The sequence below is a fragment of the Accipiter gentilis genome, chromosome 28, assembly GCF_929443795.1.
Source record: "Accipiter gentilis chromosome 28, bAccGen1.1, whole genome shotgun sequence".
Classification (NCBI taxonomy): Eukaryota; Metazoa; Chordata; class Aves; order Accipitriformes; family Accipitridae; genus Astur; species Astur gentilis.
This window is the reverse complement of record NC_064907.1, coordinates 16,344,028-16,359,239: the sequence shown is the minus strand read 5'-3', so window position 1 is coordinate 16,359,239 and position 15,212 is coordinate 16,344,028. Positions and strand designations below refer to the sequence as shown.

The window sequence follows — 15,212 nt, the reverse complement described above, 5'->3', positions numbered from 1 at the left end:
CAGCAGCAACTGCGTGTGGTTACGATCAGTTCAGTCCACCAAGAGAATGACCAGATGCGTGGACCGTAATCCAAGCCTCCCGAGCTAAACAATTCTAACAGACAGGTTGCGAACCAGAGCGTGGGCCCTGCGGTTCTTGCAGGGGTGCTTTCACCCTCTGCTGCTAATTGCTGGCCAAGAGTAGACTAGGGGTAAGGCACATCCTTAGGTTTTCTTGCCCTCGAAGCCTCATGCTGGTCATTTGCTGGGTACAGGAGGCTGGGCCGGGTAGATTTTGGTCTGCCCTAGTGCCGCTATTCCTATGTTCTCCTTTTGCTTTCTTAGATCCAATTCAACTGAGTACTCACCAGGAAAGTCCAGATTTATTCTCTGCCTTCCTCTCTCCTCTGCTGCTGTGTCCCGCATGCTGCTTCCCAAGTACTTGCTGCTACCTGGAGATAAGGATGATTTTCCTCCATTTTGGGTAGGGGTGGGGGGAAATATATCAAAGGAAAACACTTCTGCTCACTCACAGCACTTGCACTGTGACTCCCTGTGGCAACATGTACTTTTAACCCTCCACCTTATAAGTTATCACACTAGCTCCTCTAGCACTTAAGCAGACTAGCTGTCTGGGCTAGGAACCGACACTGAGGGCCTGACTCCGCTCCTGGCTTAGCGAGGAAACTCACAGCTTGTGACCTTGAGGAATAAAAGCCTTAAACACGCAGCGTGGAGAGAGCTATAGCAGCCTTGTCGAGCAAAGATCGCTGACTTCTCCCTGCCGTAACACAGAGCTCCAGGCGCAAGGACTGCGGTCTTTGGGAGGTGAAGCCCAGGGCACAGGCATCTGCTGTTAGGTGAGCAGGAATGTGTCTACCAGCCACTCTCATCTCCTTCAATTGCTGCTGCATGGTCTGTGCACTCCTGGGCTCTGCCAGGCAGGACTGCCCCATAAAATGACTCGTGAGAGTGGCATGTTTGCGCACAGTTGACCCAGGCACTCCTGCCTGCTGTAATGTGTTGGTAGCAACTTCTTAGCATCCTCACCCAGCCCATGGCAGCCAGCAAACCAAGGGCCTCCCTTGAGGCACTGCCTGCATCTTGTGTAGGACCAAGTTAGTGGCCAGGTGCAACTATACGAGAGGGAAGCTCAAACTACAGCTAGACTGGGGGAAAGCAGCTGCTCCTCAGCAGTGTCCAGGCAATTTGGAGGCCTGGAGGGACAGCCATCCTGTGCTTTGCAGGGGCACGGAGCAATGCTACTGTCCTGCTGCAATGTGGCTTTCAGGGTGGCTACAGGGATCTCACACCAGCCAGGCTCCAGTCATTGTTTTTGGTTTTAAGTACACAAAATGCGGCCAGCAAAGTCGGACCACGGATCCGTAGGGTCTGGACACTGTGTCCCAATGACCCGACTGACAAAAGGACACCAGCTCTACAGGCAGTTCAGTCTGGAGCTGCCTGTGGCCTGCTAGCTCTGCTCCAAAGGGAACAGGGCCAGAGATCCTCTGGCGATTCCCCCCTTGCGACCAAAACCAACCAGACTGACTCAGTGGCTGGGCTGAGGCAGACACTTCAGTGATGTGTAAGGTCGTTACTGTCACAGCCTTTGGAAGAACCAAACCACCTTCCCTCCTGCTGACTTTTGCCCTGCATGGGGTAAGAAGCCTTTTTTCCACAGCCTGTTTGTTTGTCCCCCATTGTACTACATTATTTGCACTATTTGAAAGGTTTGGTTTGCAGCCTACATCCCTCCTCCCATCCCAAAGGAACACAAGCTGTTCTTTTACCTGACTGCAGAAACAGATATGCTGCTCAGTCAGCACCTGAACTACTGATTGCTAAGGTGTCTCCTACAAGAGTAGGAAAAGGAACAGTCTTAACACGGGACACTCTCATGATCAGCTTTTTAAGTTATGCACTTTGTAAAAAAAAAAAGTTAAATACATTTTAAATGTTATTTAATGTCTTTTCCAGTAAAAGCCAAAATAAATAAGTAGATGACTGTGGTGTGTGCATGTTTGGGGGGAGAGGAAGGGGAGGGGGTTGAAGAATTCACGTGTGCATAATTTTAGGGGAAAGTAAAGCTATTTCTATAACTTCTACTGAAGCTGCAGGGTCATAGAGGGCTTACGCAGCCCAAACTGAAGATTATGGTGTGGCATTTTCATTACTGTCAGGTCCTGAGCTTGGCAGAGCCACACATGCCTTCCTCTGCTACAGCCTCACATTTGCTGTTTGCATGTACATACACTTTGATCAAGAATACACATATTTATGGAGGAGACCAGTGACAAGTAACTACTTACAACAGTCCTGCCATACAGCTATGCCTTGGATTTCTCAGCAGCACTCTACCCTTCCATTTTCTGACAAAACAAACCATGATGTAGAGAAACAAGCACCTCTGAAGGGATGCTTTCAGACACCATTTCATTTTCTGCTGATTGTCATCTCTTTACAACTGTATTAAAGCTGCAAGGGAAGAGACAAAAGATGAACACTCATCTAGAAACCCCTGCACACACACCAACGGGAAATGGTTTATACAGCAATAAACCCACTTCTTGAAGTAAAGCTTTTAGTACCACAGTTCATTAAAAAAATTGAACTCCTTTATTTGGCAACTTAGAAAAAATCAGGGCTAGCACAGTAACACAAATAACGATCATACTAGTTTCATCTTCCCTCTCCCCCACTCAATCCATGGTTAAAGACTGCAACTTTGCACTCATTACTCCAAATTAGCTCAGCTGTAATTGAAAAGACAGACTTAAACCCAGTGCCAGGAGCAGGTCCTGTACTTCATTTTCACATATGCTTCCCAGGAGAAGGAATGGCACAGCTCAGCTGGATTGAAGGGAGATGACTGATGGTGCTTTCTTGACTGGACACAAGAACACCCACCGGATGGGGCACACCAAATTGTCATATTTTGCCAGTTCTTGCTTCAGCTCCTTTTGTAACCAGCTGTCCTCCCACAGGCTTGCATGCTGACTGCCTCGCTTGCTTCACAGCAGGCCCAAAGGGAGGGACACTTACAAAATTTGGTTAATGAATCAAAACAGGCCCCTGAGCAGGACAACTTACCAGCACTGCAGAGAATGCCTGCTTGGGTTTCAGGTTCATCCTCATTTGAGCCACTTCTTGCAGTCCACGACCAACTCCCCTAAAGCCTTCCCCTGACCTAGCACTGAAGGAGCAGCGGGAGAGGTGCTGGCAGCACAGAGCCCGTCGCTATATATCTAGGTGAAAGCTGGAAGCTGCAGGCTTTTCTTGGTGTGCTGGCAGTTGTTTGGATTTGTACAGAAATGGTTTGTGGCACATGGAGTCCATCAGAGGAGGGTAATACTGCCTGTAGCAGAGGTACGCAAGCATGAAGCCGATCACTGAGCCAACCAACACATCTGTAGGCAAGACCAGAGGAGAGTTAACTTCCCCTTACCTTCCCAAGCTTCATGATTGAATTCTCCAGCAGGCAGCTTTTCAGCCTGCTCAGAGCTGAGCTGGATCAGCGACTTGACCCTTGGCTATAAAACTAAGCTTGGCATCTTTCAAAAACAAAGAAAAAGGTATTATCACCTTGCAGGCAGCAAAAAAATTACTACTGGAGGAGTAAACAAAAAACCCAAATTGCCATCGTGGGCTCTGAACACCTCTGTGGCACCGTGGACCTCCCCCATGCTCAGAGTGCCCCCCTCAGGGCCCCTGGTTGTGCCCCCCCCCCCCCCCCCCCCCCCCCGGTCTGCAGGCAGACACTGACCCACCTTGCCAGTGGTGCTTGTAGTCACAGGTGCGGGACACGGCGATGAGGGTGGCGAGGAACAGTGGGAGAAGGAAGGCGCAGAGCCGCAGAGCCCTGCCTCCCCGGCCGGGAGCAAAGCAGCGCAGCTTCCCAGCTATGTAGAAGGCAGAGAAGGCAAGACCAGTGAAGGCAACTGAAAGAGAAGCATGTCACTTCAGAAACAGCTCCAGGCTCTGCTGTGGGCCCTCAGCCAGACCTTCGCTCTTTCCCCTGCTGGGGTGGAAGGGCTGCAAAAGGATGTCTGTCCTGCCCACGCAAATCAAGGGAAGCACCAGCTCATGAGCGATGGAGGAGCCACAGATGCTGGTACTTGGCAAGCATCCCTCCCTTCCAGGAGCTACAGCCAGCTTCAGATTACATTTGTTACCGCATTGCTTTGCAGAGGGAAAGTTGAGACCCCCAAACAGACCAATGAATGTGGACAAAGCCATGGGGTGCATGAAAGCAAACCCAAGCTGCCCTCCCCACGGGCATCTACTCACCATGGTTTGCTGTCTAGGGCTGCAGCAGGTAGGGGACATGGAAAACTTACACGAAGCGTGTCCACTGGGGAAGCTTTTGCGTCCCTCAGTCACTATGCCAGGGTCGCCTGTGCACACCAGCTCTGCGTTCGCTCGTCCGTCAGGGAAGCATCGATAGAAGAAGTCCGGCCGTGGCCTAGGGCAGAGAACAAGGCACGTAGTCCTCAAGCGTGCAGCGCTCCCAGCACGGTGCTCAGGAGAGATCTGAGCACCCAGCCCTCCCACGGAGCACCCACATACGAATGCGGTTGCCAGCTACCTTGCACAGCTCCCCTTGTTGTGCAAAGGGAAGGCGGTGTGACCCAGGTTGTGAGAAATGCAAAACTGAGCATCACACCCAGCTCCGCTCCTGCCTGGGCAGGCAGGGCTCAGCAGACGAGAGCCAGGCTGCAGCAGCACACCCTCACTAGCCCACCACTGCTTGGCAAGACCCGGTTTAGACCCTGAGGATTAGCATTCTGCTGATCCTCCCCGTCCAGCCCAGCAGAGCAAATGCCTTACAAGAACCAAACGCCCATATGGCCTTAATATGCCTGGGTTGCACAGCCTGCGGGCACACCAGAGCAAACTTCTCGGGCTGCGGCTCAGCACAGGTAACTTTTTGCCACCCTGACCACCTGGCCCGGGGAGATGAAACCATCCCATCCCGCTCCCTGTATGTGTGCCAAAGTGCTCCTCCCTGGTGTTGGCCTGAATGAGCCCATCTAAATGATGCCCGGAGACAGCAGGTCCCCACCAGTGCTTGTTCTAATATTCAATTGTCTTTATAACCAGAAAAAACACTAATATTCAATTGTCTTTATAACTAGAAAAAACACATTCTTTCCAGGCTGAGCATGTCTAACTACAGCTTCTGGCCCTTGCTCCTGCTGCTGTAGCTCTGCCACTACGCAGCCGTGCCTCCCCTCCCTGCATGGCGCAGCTAGGAAGGAGCCAGTTTCTCACCTCCCCACAATGAGCTTCAGGGCATTTGTGAAAACCCCGTTCAGGGCAAGAGCAAGGCTGGCACCTAGGAGAGAGCAGAGAGATCACGTCAGCATCATTCCCACCTGAATGCGCAGCTTTGAGGCACATCCAGGCACAGCCAGTGCTCAAACTTCAGCTGGAGCCACACAGCTCGGCTTTGATACCCCCGGCACAACACTTGTGCCCCAGCAAGAGCAAAGGACTCATCTGTGAGACTCCTAGCTCACAGCCACAGCATCAGGGCAGACCTCTCAGGGGGCTGCAGCTCTCTGGGACAGGGAGGAGCTCACCTAGGCAGGCTTCCCGCGTGTCTTCTCGGTCAGCATTCATGAACACCCTTGCCAAGACAACGAGCAATAAGGGAGACAGAAATGCGATGAACTGTTGCAAAACGAGAAGATTGTTAGGTGTCTGTTAGCAAAGCAGATTTAAACACTCTCATCAGAACACAACAGCAGTTGCTCAAGAAGACTATACACTTTCCTTTGCCAAAGCCAAGCAACAGCCTATCCTCTCCGCACACAGTTACATTTCCATCAGAAAGCAAACTCAACCCCAGCTACAGTCACAGCAAGCCCTGACTAACCCTGCGCTCCCCAGAGCACAGCCATTCCTCCTGTCTGTCATCCAACGGCAGTGCCTCACGTACAAAAGCCCACGGGCTGCTGGACATTGCCTGTGCCGAAACACGAGAAAAAAAAAATACCCCAAGCAGCATAAATAACGCAGTGCGCTAAAAAAGCCCCTCTCTGCATCCCACTCCTTCCTGTGCTTGACCCACTCAGTGCACACACTCAGCAGAGCAGCAGAGCCTTCCCTCCTCCGAGGAAAGCCCAGCACGTCCTCAAGCCCTCCCCTTCACAGTATCAGCCGCAGCACCTCAACTCTCCCCATCCCTGCAAGCACAAGGATTAGTTCTTTGTCAGCAGCACCCAAGCTGCTCGTCAGCAAAAAATACAGGAGCTGCTGATTCAGAGAAAACCAGTTACCATTCACATCACCTCAGCGGCGACTGCCGCTGCGGGATTTCACCCCGGGGACGTCCACGGTGTATCTGACAGGCTCCCAAGGAGTCTGCTACCACCTGAAGTCTGGCATATGTCATGCTTTACACCGCCAAATCCAAACGCTACACCAAGGTTTTGTCCTTTAACGTTTAGTGCCCACCTCTTGCGGAAAATCACAAGTGCCATTTACTAAGGAAGTGGTTGTCTTGCCCAACCCAGGAGCCACAGCGTCTCACCAAAGCACCGCTGCTTCAGAGGAAGAGACAACCCCTTTAATGGACTACTGTCTACTTGAAATCCGCCACTTATGGTTTTATATTAAAGCCTTTTAATAGAGCCTAGAGACCTAGGAAAAACATTTTTGCAATAAAATGATAACAAAACTTTGCTGAAAACAGCTGCTTTCAAGCAAAATGCTCCCTGACAGTGAAAGATACGCTATAGTCCATGATCATAGTAATCTGGTTCTGAAATTTATTATGAACAACAGCAAAAAGTCCTCACAAGTTTTTATAAATTTAGTTACGATCCCAAAGACAAGCCTGGATGGCAAAGCCTAAAAAGATGACACAAATTGACGGGGAACGTTATCTTGTTTGCAGCAATACATCGCACTTTCGGTAACACGCCTTAAGAGCTATAGGCATTTGCAGTACAAGTCTCCTAGCCAGCAGCTTTACTTTAAAAGGCTGTTTTGTAATTAGAGAAAGAAACACGTAAATGCAGGAAACCGCTGAACTTACAAACATGGGTACCGTGGGTACGTGGTCCACTTCTACGTACGGGTTTTTGTAGAGCCACATCTCTTCAGGCTGCACCACTCGCTGGAACGGAGGCAGAAACTCCATGACCCTGGAAGGGAAAAACAAAAAAACAAACAACGAAACGCATTTTTGGGGCAGGCAGCACCGGCAACGGGTGAGAGCCGGGCCGGGCGGCGGCTCTGCCCCCTCCCACCGCAGAGGGATGGGGACGGTCTCCCGGTGCCGAGCTCCGGGATCGCCGGGCCCGGGGCCCAGGACCCCCCGTGTCCCCCCCCTCACTCACACGAAGGCGGCCAGCAGCAGGGCCCGCACCGCCGCCTCCGCCGCCAGCTCCGCCGCGCCGCCCGCCCGCCTCATGGCCGCCCCGCCCCGCCCCGACGACGTGGCGCCGCGGCCCTCCCCCGGCCGGGGCGGGCTGGGCCGGGCCGAACCGGTCCGGGCCGGCCTCCCCGTCCCCTTCCCGCCCGCCTCGGGGTCCCGGCTCCCCTCAGGAGCGGCAGGACGGCGACACCCCCGGCCTTAACCCCCCCCCCCCCCCCCTTCCCCGGCAGCGGGGAGCCCCTGCTCGGCCACCGAGATGGACGGACGGACGGACCAGGCTCTGGTCGTTTGGAACATTCAGAACAATTTATTGAAGTCAACCTCAAGCAAAAGTTCAGATCAGTGGAATGTCATTAAAAACCTTTCCAAATTAATCCTCACGGAAGCAAAAACACATCTGAATTCCAAAGTATTTGTAAAATAAAAAAGGCAACATCTCAGTAAATATAATGTACAAAAATTATAGGTTCCTACCATCACACACATTCAGTAAGAAGCTAAAATATTACAGGCAATTCTAGATACGCTATAACTAGTCAACAGTAAGCTATCTATATACAGGTTAACCAAGCTTTACAGGTTTCACACTATGCAAGAGAACATAGGCCGAACAACAAAACCCCCAAAATATCGTATATCTCAAAGTCTATGCGGCAACATCAAGTCATAATACAGTAATGCCCCAGTGGAACATCGCCAGGGAAATTTAACACTACTTCGTTAGTGTCAAGAGCTTCTAGTCAACTTCCAAAAACTCTTTAAGATATCGACTTCAGTGAATATTGATGCTTTGCTCTTAAAGACTCGAGTGATTTTGTTAAAATAACATTTCACAGAATCTACAAAGTTTGTTACAGATAAACAAAGTCTACGGAAATAACGACTCTACAAAGGTCATCCTTACAGATAAAGAGTACATGGGAATGGAAACGGAATCTGCAGGTATCTGTGTTGTGCAACATCACTCGCGTGGAAACGAACGGGTGTCGTTTCTCACAGCCACCCCAGGTATGCGCACACCCCTATGCGGAACAAAACCCCTTATTACCAGCCAGCTGAAACAGTAAGTTATCACCTTGCCTTCCGTGGCAACGTGATCGGTTTGTTAGAAAAGGAAAAGTAACGCCAGAAATGAGATACAGCTCGACCAGTGAATAGGAAATGTTTTTTTGTTGTTTTTTTTTTTTTTTTTAATCCAGTCTCTTTATAACCCAAAAGCGAGTGAGAACTGCTCAGGAGGGTCCAGTGCCCGGCTGCGCGAGGATGTTCTGGGGGGGGACGATGGGGGGACCGCGCACAGCCACCTCGTCTTCTGGAGCTGGAAGAGACAGCGCTAGGGAAGGCAGCTCGCTTCTCTCTCGTGCACAACCCCCCCGGGCAGTTAGTACCACACGAGAAACAGTGAATGAGTGAATGGCTTTGGCAAATTCATACGCGATTTCCCTTTTTGATTTCACATGAATTACAGAAGTCTTCTATGCAAAGCACAGATAGAGTTTCAGCTTAACAACTCCCCTCTCTCCAGAGCAGTGAGATAGCCCCTCACAGGGGTAATAAGGACCTGAGCTTGGCACTCAGGAATAGAATATAATAGGAAACAGCTTTTTTTTTTTTTTCTTTTTCTTTTTTTGCCTTTTTTTTTTTTTTTTTCTCCTCAGAACAACATTGTGAATACATCCAAAGTGTAGGAGTGTATCATAAGTGCAAATGTTTTTGCTACACAAAGATAAATGGTAAGGGAAAGTTGATGGAAAACTGAAAGCAAACGGACAGCATTACTCCAAGGTTGCCGTCTCTCATGCAACACACTTCTTGAACACACACAAGTCTGAGACAGCTGCTTTGAAAAACTCTCCCATTTGCCATAGATTCACTGTACAGCGGGAGCAGAAAGTAACTTCAGGGAAGTCAAAGACATTTTCAATGTAGTATACAAAAAAAGTTATGTATAAATAAAAAAGCTGTATAAGGAACCGCAGAGCTTCAAGTACATTAAACCCTGAATTCAATGAGGCAGAGGTTTCAATGTTAAAGTGACTACTTCGTACCAGCGTTGGACATCCCCCCTCCCACCCTCCTCCCCCACCCCACCCACATATTTCTGTAAAGTTTCAATATATACAGATTTTATGCTCATTGTTAATTACGTCTAGTAATTGTGTCTTTCCCATTCTATCCTGAAATTAAGATACAAGAAGTTTTTTAGCAGAAAGGCCAAAATTAAACATTCCAGCCCTATTACTCCATTCTAACAGATTCTCTAAGACCATGGTGGTGACCAGAGAAGGTAATTTGCCCACAAAATTGCCTTTAACGTTATCCTTCCTGAGCTGCAAATGCCTTCAACAGTCTATTGATAGGACAAGTCTATACTAATAATCTGAAAGCTACAATAACTAATGCTTGCACCATGTATTTAGAAAATGGTAGTAACCAGCCATTGCACCATTTGGCCATGGTCTGCAGAACGTCTGCGCTGTGCTAAGGTGCAAACTGTAGAGTAAAAGCTCCAGTAAACAACAAAATCCCGTTAACTTTGCAGAGCAGCTCGGACACTGCACTATAGAGAGCGCACAGGCGACAGAGCTGAAGTCAGGTGTTCGCCAGAAGCGTGGTGCTATCTCAAAAATTTAAAACAAAAGTAAGGGAAAAGTGTGACAGTGCGTTCCAGTTAAGGAACAACTGACGGTCTTAAACAGCAGATTTAAGTTCTCAACTGAAATCACCAGCAGTTCTGTGGACTTCTTCCAGGCCTCAGCATGAAACGACCAAACTATCCAACGCTACTTATCTCATTTTAGAGACCATACAAATTTAATTCAGCACCTGACTCCCCCTCTGCTGATGCCAATTAACCAAAACAGCTGCTAAATCTTTTCCTTACAAAGGAATTCCATTATTGTTATTCAGATTGCAAAGATGTGGTTAAAATGTGTATTTTAACATTTTGTGTTTGGCATATAGAACAAACCCCCTACAGCTACCAAGATACTTTGAATTAGGTATTTTCTTATCTCAGAAGGGTAAAAGTTTTTTTGAAAGATTCACCTTCTCTCCAATAGCGTGAAATCCAGCTCACACTTTTTGTTCATAAGCTGTACAAGCTTATAAACCAATCTCCTATTTTCCCTTTTAAGTCCAAGCCCAGCTGCTGGCTATTACTAATCTTTTTTTTGGTGGAAAAAAGGAGCACCTGTAAGAAGTTTGAAAACAAAGTTAACCAAGACATCAAGTGGCATGGCACAGGAGTAGCAGCAGGCCTCAATTCACAGCATTTTACAAGTTTTTAAAAGCCTTCTGTGAACCTTCACATGTTCTGCGATACTCAGCGCACCAGCACATCACAGCAGTACGTCTCACGTGGCGACTGACGGTCCATGGCTCTTCTCTGCTCCCTGCCACGTCAAACGCTCATGAGGGCGTTCTGGTGCTACCGCACCATTTCCCTCCAGTCAGTAAGTCACCACGGACACAGAATAAAAAAGCATGTAGGTGCACTCACACAATAGTGTATCTGCAATATTCAGAATGCTCTGACTTCCTAAGAGAAAATCATTTGAACATTACCAAGCCTAATAAATAATATAAAGTAAACACATCGGGCCTTACAGACACTGTAGCAAGAGCTATGTTTGGAATTTCTGAAAAGGGTTAAACACCCCCAGTAAGAGCTTAAAAAGAGACATTTATCACACAAAATGTTAAGAAAAATAAAATCCTTTTTGTAAATTTTTTTTTTTTTGTAAAAAATACTAAAATATAGCACTGCTTTCAAGCAAGATTAGTGTTTCAGACATTCACTGTAGTACGGACCACAAGATGAAGTGCTTCATAGATCCCAATAGCCCTCTGTACCATGAACTGACCCACAAGATACCTGCAGTTATGCCACCCAAGACACCCCCAAGTTTGTAGGAAAGGCATCTGCAGACGTTCAGAAGACGAACTGCCAGATCAGTTAAATGGCACAGTAGCAGCTTAAAGAGATTGTAGTGTATTTTGTAATTTTACAATTGCACACGAAAAAATTTCCCCCCAGTACATAAATTTGAGGACGAGAAGGACACCAGCCAGATGCAAGACATGTTCTAAAATCCCACATGTACTTTTTCGGCCTACTATTTTCTTGAACTGAGAAGTCACCATGTTCCTGTAGGTTTATGTAAGCAGTTTTCCAGAGACAAGGCTCTTAAGTCAAAGGCTTAATTTAGCCAGATGCCAGCAACACTTGATATTAGTTCTCTTCATTCAGGATTATTTTCAATACCCACTAGCAAAAAGCTAGCACGAAATTAGCCAATATCAGTATACAAGTCAAAAATACACTCTAACTATACCAGGGCAGGGGGAGATGCACAGTGCTTTGTAAGATTGTGGGCTAGGGGAGGAGGTTCACCAAAGACTAACTTCAGCCTGGGGAAACTAGTCCCTCTAGGCTCCTTGGACAAGAAATGGAGGAGGATAGGTTTTCAAAAGAAAATCTGGAGCAGGAGCCTACATAAGCCACTTCAAAAGCCTCACTGAAGGAGCCTGCCTCTCTACTGATTAACAGAGGAAATCCAAGACAGAACTGTCTCATGAAGCTAAAGTTGGCTGCTGTTGAATGCGGCCCGTTATCCAGACAGAAAATACCCTGTTCATTGAAGAAATGCTGAGATTTTTCTTAGCTCCATTAACAATGAAGATTAAAGTTAGAAGAAGATCTCTCTCAGCAAAAAAATCTAAACATTCAATCAAAACAAACACGCACATGGGTCAGATTCCTTAAGCGCCCAAATTTCCTTTGAAACTAATGGGAGTCTGAGAAGGTGGCAGTAAAGAATCACACTAATATAACTGCCATAAAACAAGTGCATACTTGGCAGATGACAAATACACATGCACAGAACAATCCTCCAACTAAAGAAGTCAACGGCAGAGCTCCCACTGGTAGGATTAAGACTTCAGTTCTGAGCGTGCTGCAGTGTATGACCAAGGCTGGGAGGCTCTCCTAACTAGGAAGGTTTTCCAAATTAGGCGGGATAAAGAAATAACCATTGTGCAGTTAAGCTCTTTCTGAATTTCCACCTGTCTGCAAACACTGATTATAGCTCTCGAGCAAGGAACCATGATTTCTTCCCTCCTTAAACAATGCTAGCTCTCGTGTTACAAGCACTTCCAAGAAGTCTTACACCTGATTTCTCATAGGAAAAGCTTTACAATAATTTTAATAAGTTAACATGATATATAACCTACCTTCTCAAAATGCCTTTAAAAGTAAGTACGGGAATGGAGGCATTTCAGGGTCACCTGGTCTGAAACCCACATCTGTCTTATGGCATCTCAATGTTACACAGAGTGGGGAGGCTTTACTAGTTTTCATAAACTAGACATAAAGGTTATGTTGGCTTTGCTATTTTGTTTTTAAAGACACACTGACCGATCAAAACCAGATCTTCAATACCCTTTAAAAATTAAATAAATAAATATGTTGCTATGCTTTGCTTTCTACACTCAAAGAACATATTTTAAACAGAATATTCTTTTCACTGTCAAAAGGTCTACGTTTTTCTTTGAAGGCCAAGACGTTTCTGGTTTCCAACAGTAAGAGCTGCTGTAGCACATTCGAGGGTAAAAGAAAGACCAAACAATAAAAAACAAACACCACTGCCTGCTTCCGCTTGCTAAGATTAAATGGTCCCGTTGCCAGTTCACACACGATGGCTCTGATGACAAAGACTGAATGTGTCATAGCAGTCTCTTCAAGTTCATCACCTGTATGCCTCTCTTCTCCCCTGCCTTGTTTGTTTTTAACCAAATTCACTCCTTTGCTTCTTCTACAGGATTCTGTGATTCCAATTTGCACTTTATCTTGCTCCAGTACTCAGGTGCCACAGGAGATGTGGGGTCATGTGCAGAGCAGCAGAGACGGCCATCCAGTGCTGATGCCACCAGGGCTCCCTTCTCATGATCTTTACAGAACGAATGAGGGCAAAACTCACAGAACGAAACTGCAGGATTGCTACAGACGTCGCACTGATGCCATGGACATTCCCACTTTCCTGAGGATGGGAGGGGAAGGGAGAACAGAGAGACAGGAAACAAACTGAAATTAGTGCATTTCAGGGACAGCAGTGGCCTTTAACCCTTACTCCATGTTGTAATTGTTCAGATGAAGTTCAGAGAAATCAGCTCTTACTGTAGTTGCTACTTCTGCTTCTCATTTACAAGAATCTGACTGAAAACAGTTCTTAGTAATTTTCCATTTTTCAGGCCTCACTTGGCTCAAAACATTGCTGCATGCATAACCAGAGTTTAAAATAGTTAGATCAACCTCCTTGGGCATCAAGACACCAAACGTCCTTGCAAGATGGACAGTTTGTTTTGTACTTTTTTCTGATTTGTGAACATCTCTTACTGATCTGGACACAGTACTTGCTTAGATGAGCACCTCCAAATTAAGTTTTAGTTCAACTGCAGTGTACTTTAATGTAGAAAAGTGAATGCATTAGTTTTGAAAAATAAGTGAGAAATGGCTCAGGAAAGAAGTAGTTGTGTAAAAATATGTTTGAGCATAAAAAAAAACCAGATCCCCCAAACCATTCAGACATGTGTTTGTCTGACCATGTGCTGAATTCTCAGACTGCAAAAGGTATACCGAACATAGCAAAAACAGAAAATCAAAAGCTTCTTGCTGCTGTGTCCAAGCCCTGCTGAAGTCCCCTTTGGCTGGGTTACTGTTGAGAAACAGAGAGCAGTCTCCTTCACAGGGACATGACACACCGCATTTACAGTGTGTCAAGACCCACGTCACAAAGAGTGAGAATAGCACCGAGATGGGACTCCAGACCTCTAATGAAGTTGTAACTAGCCCATCTGGGCCAGGCTAACCCCAACACTCCCAAACTTCAAAGAAAAACAAAGCCAAACAAAAAAACCCTAACTCAAGTTGCTCTTGGTGCCAAGATGCTACCATTTCTTTCTCCAGCAAATAAGCTATTTTGAGGATAGCTTCCATGTTTCTAATCTGCTGAAAAGGCATGTGACAGATTCAACTTCACTCATGGCAGCCTTTTGGTTAATATAATCATAGACTAATCTGGACCTCTAATTATTTTCACCAAACTCTTTGGAATCAGGAAGATTAAAGAGATAAGGGCTTCTACAAAATCCTGCAATCGGATTAAGATGTTGTATTGCTGAATAATTTGAGCCCTAGCTAACAAAAGGCTATGCCTTAACATGGAAAAAGTCACATGGAAGAGACATGCCGTCAGGATGCAGTAGATAATTTAAACATATATACTGATTAATTGAGCCTTACACATCACACTTCCTATGTCAGTGATTTCACCTGCCATTTGATTTGTGCTTGGTGACTTTGGGACATCAAGATGTTGTTCATATTTCAATCAAAAATAAGAGGAGGAAATTTGATCCAAGAAAGAGGTGCAACAAGAAGAACATTAAAAAGTATTACAATGCCTCTCTGTCCATCAGTTCTCATTTAGGAACACTGCTGCCTGATGTATTTCTAAAAATGAATGGTATTGCAAAAGCAAATATGCTGCATTTAATGTAAATGAATGCTGCATTTCAGCTCAAACATTGTTTTGCTGCAGGAAAGAAAAGATGAATAGGAAGCCATATGATTGCCCTTACCAAAAGGTGGTTGAGTCAGGTTAAGGCATAGGAGGTGGTATGCTTTGGGACAGTCCTTTTTATCACACATGACCAGTTCTCCCCCATCTCCACACTGGAAACAATTGTCTTCATGCATCTGCTTCTGTTCTGTTTTTATTTTCCGTTTCTTCTGCTTTAATTTTGCATTCTTCACCTTCTCTTCATTTGCAGTTGCAAATGCTGT

At 46.5% G+C, this 15,212-nt stretch overlaps 3 protein-coding genes across 11 annotated transcripts in view; 1 reads left to right on the top strand and 2 right to left on the bottom strand.

Moving 5' to 3' along the window:
• Positions 1-2,239, top strand: part of DDHD2 (DDHD domain containing 2) — a 15,125-nt gene extending 12,886 nt beyond the window's left edge. For all 3 annotated transcript variants that reach the window (XM_049831453.1, XM_049831454.1, XM_049831455.1), the window contains exon 18: positions 325-2,239. The gene's annotated coding sequence lies outside the window, so the exon portion shown is untranslated. The remainder of the gene's footprint in view (positions 1-324) is intronic.
• PLPP5 (phospholipid phosphatase 5) lies at positions 347-15,091 on the bottom strand. Of its 3 annotated transcripts, XR_007509872.1 has the most exons (9): positions 7,329-7,410; positions 7,025-7,133; positions 5,565-5,655; positions 5,254-5,317; positions 4,320-4,444; positions 3,750-3,920; positions 3,073-3,389; positions 2,292-2,457; positions 347-431 (listed from the first exon to the last, which is right to left on the bottom strand). XR_007509872.1 is itself a non-coding variant. In XM_049831462.1 (7 exons), the coding sequence occupies exons 2-7, from the start codon at positions 7,127-7,129 to the stop codon at positions 3,220-3,222; spliced, it is 726 nt and encodes a 241-aa protein (XP_049687419.1). In that variant the 5' UTR covers positions 7,130-7,133; positions 15,008-15,091; the 3' UTR covers positions 2,576-3,219. The 3 variants fall into 3 exon arrangements, 2 of the variants coding, with proteins under 2 accessions (XP_049687419.1, XP_049687420.1); XM_049831462.1 differs by lacking the exons at positions 347-431; positions 2,292-2,457; positions 7,329-7,410 and adding an exon at positions 15,008-15,091 and having other exon boundaries at positions 2,576-3,389; XM_049831463.1 differs by lacking the exons at positions 347-431; positions 2,292-2,457 and having other exon boundaries at positions 2,576-3,389; positions 7,329-7,428.
• NSD3 (nuclear receptor binding SET domain protein 3) overlaps positions 8,531-15,212 on the bottom strand; it is a 52,259-nt gene continuing 45,577 nt past the window's right edge. For all 5 annotated transcript variants that reach the window (XM_049831448.1, XM_049831450.1, XM_049831445.1 and 2 more), the window contains 2 exons: positions 15,008-15,212; positions 8,531-13,407 (listed from right to left, as the gene is read on the bottom strand). In XM_049831448.1, the coding sequence (XP_049687405.1) occupies positions 13,166-13,407; positions 15,008-15,212 (447 nt within the window). In that variant the 3' untranslated portion in view covers positions 8,531-13,165. The remainder of the gene's footprint in view (positions 13,408-15,007) is intronic.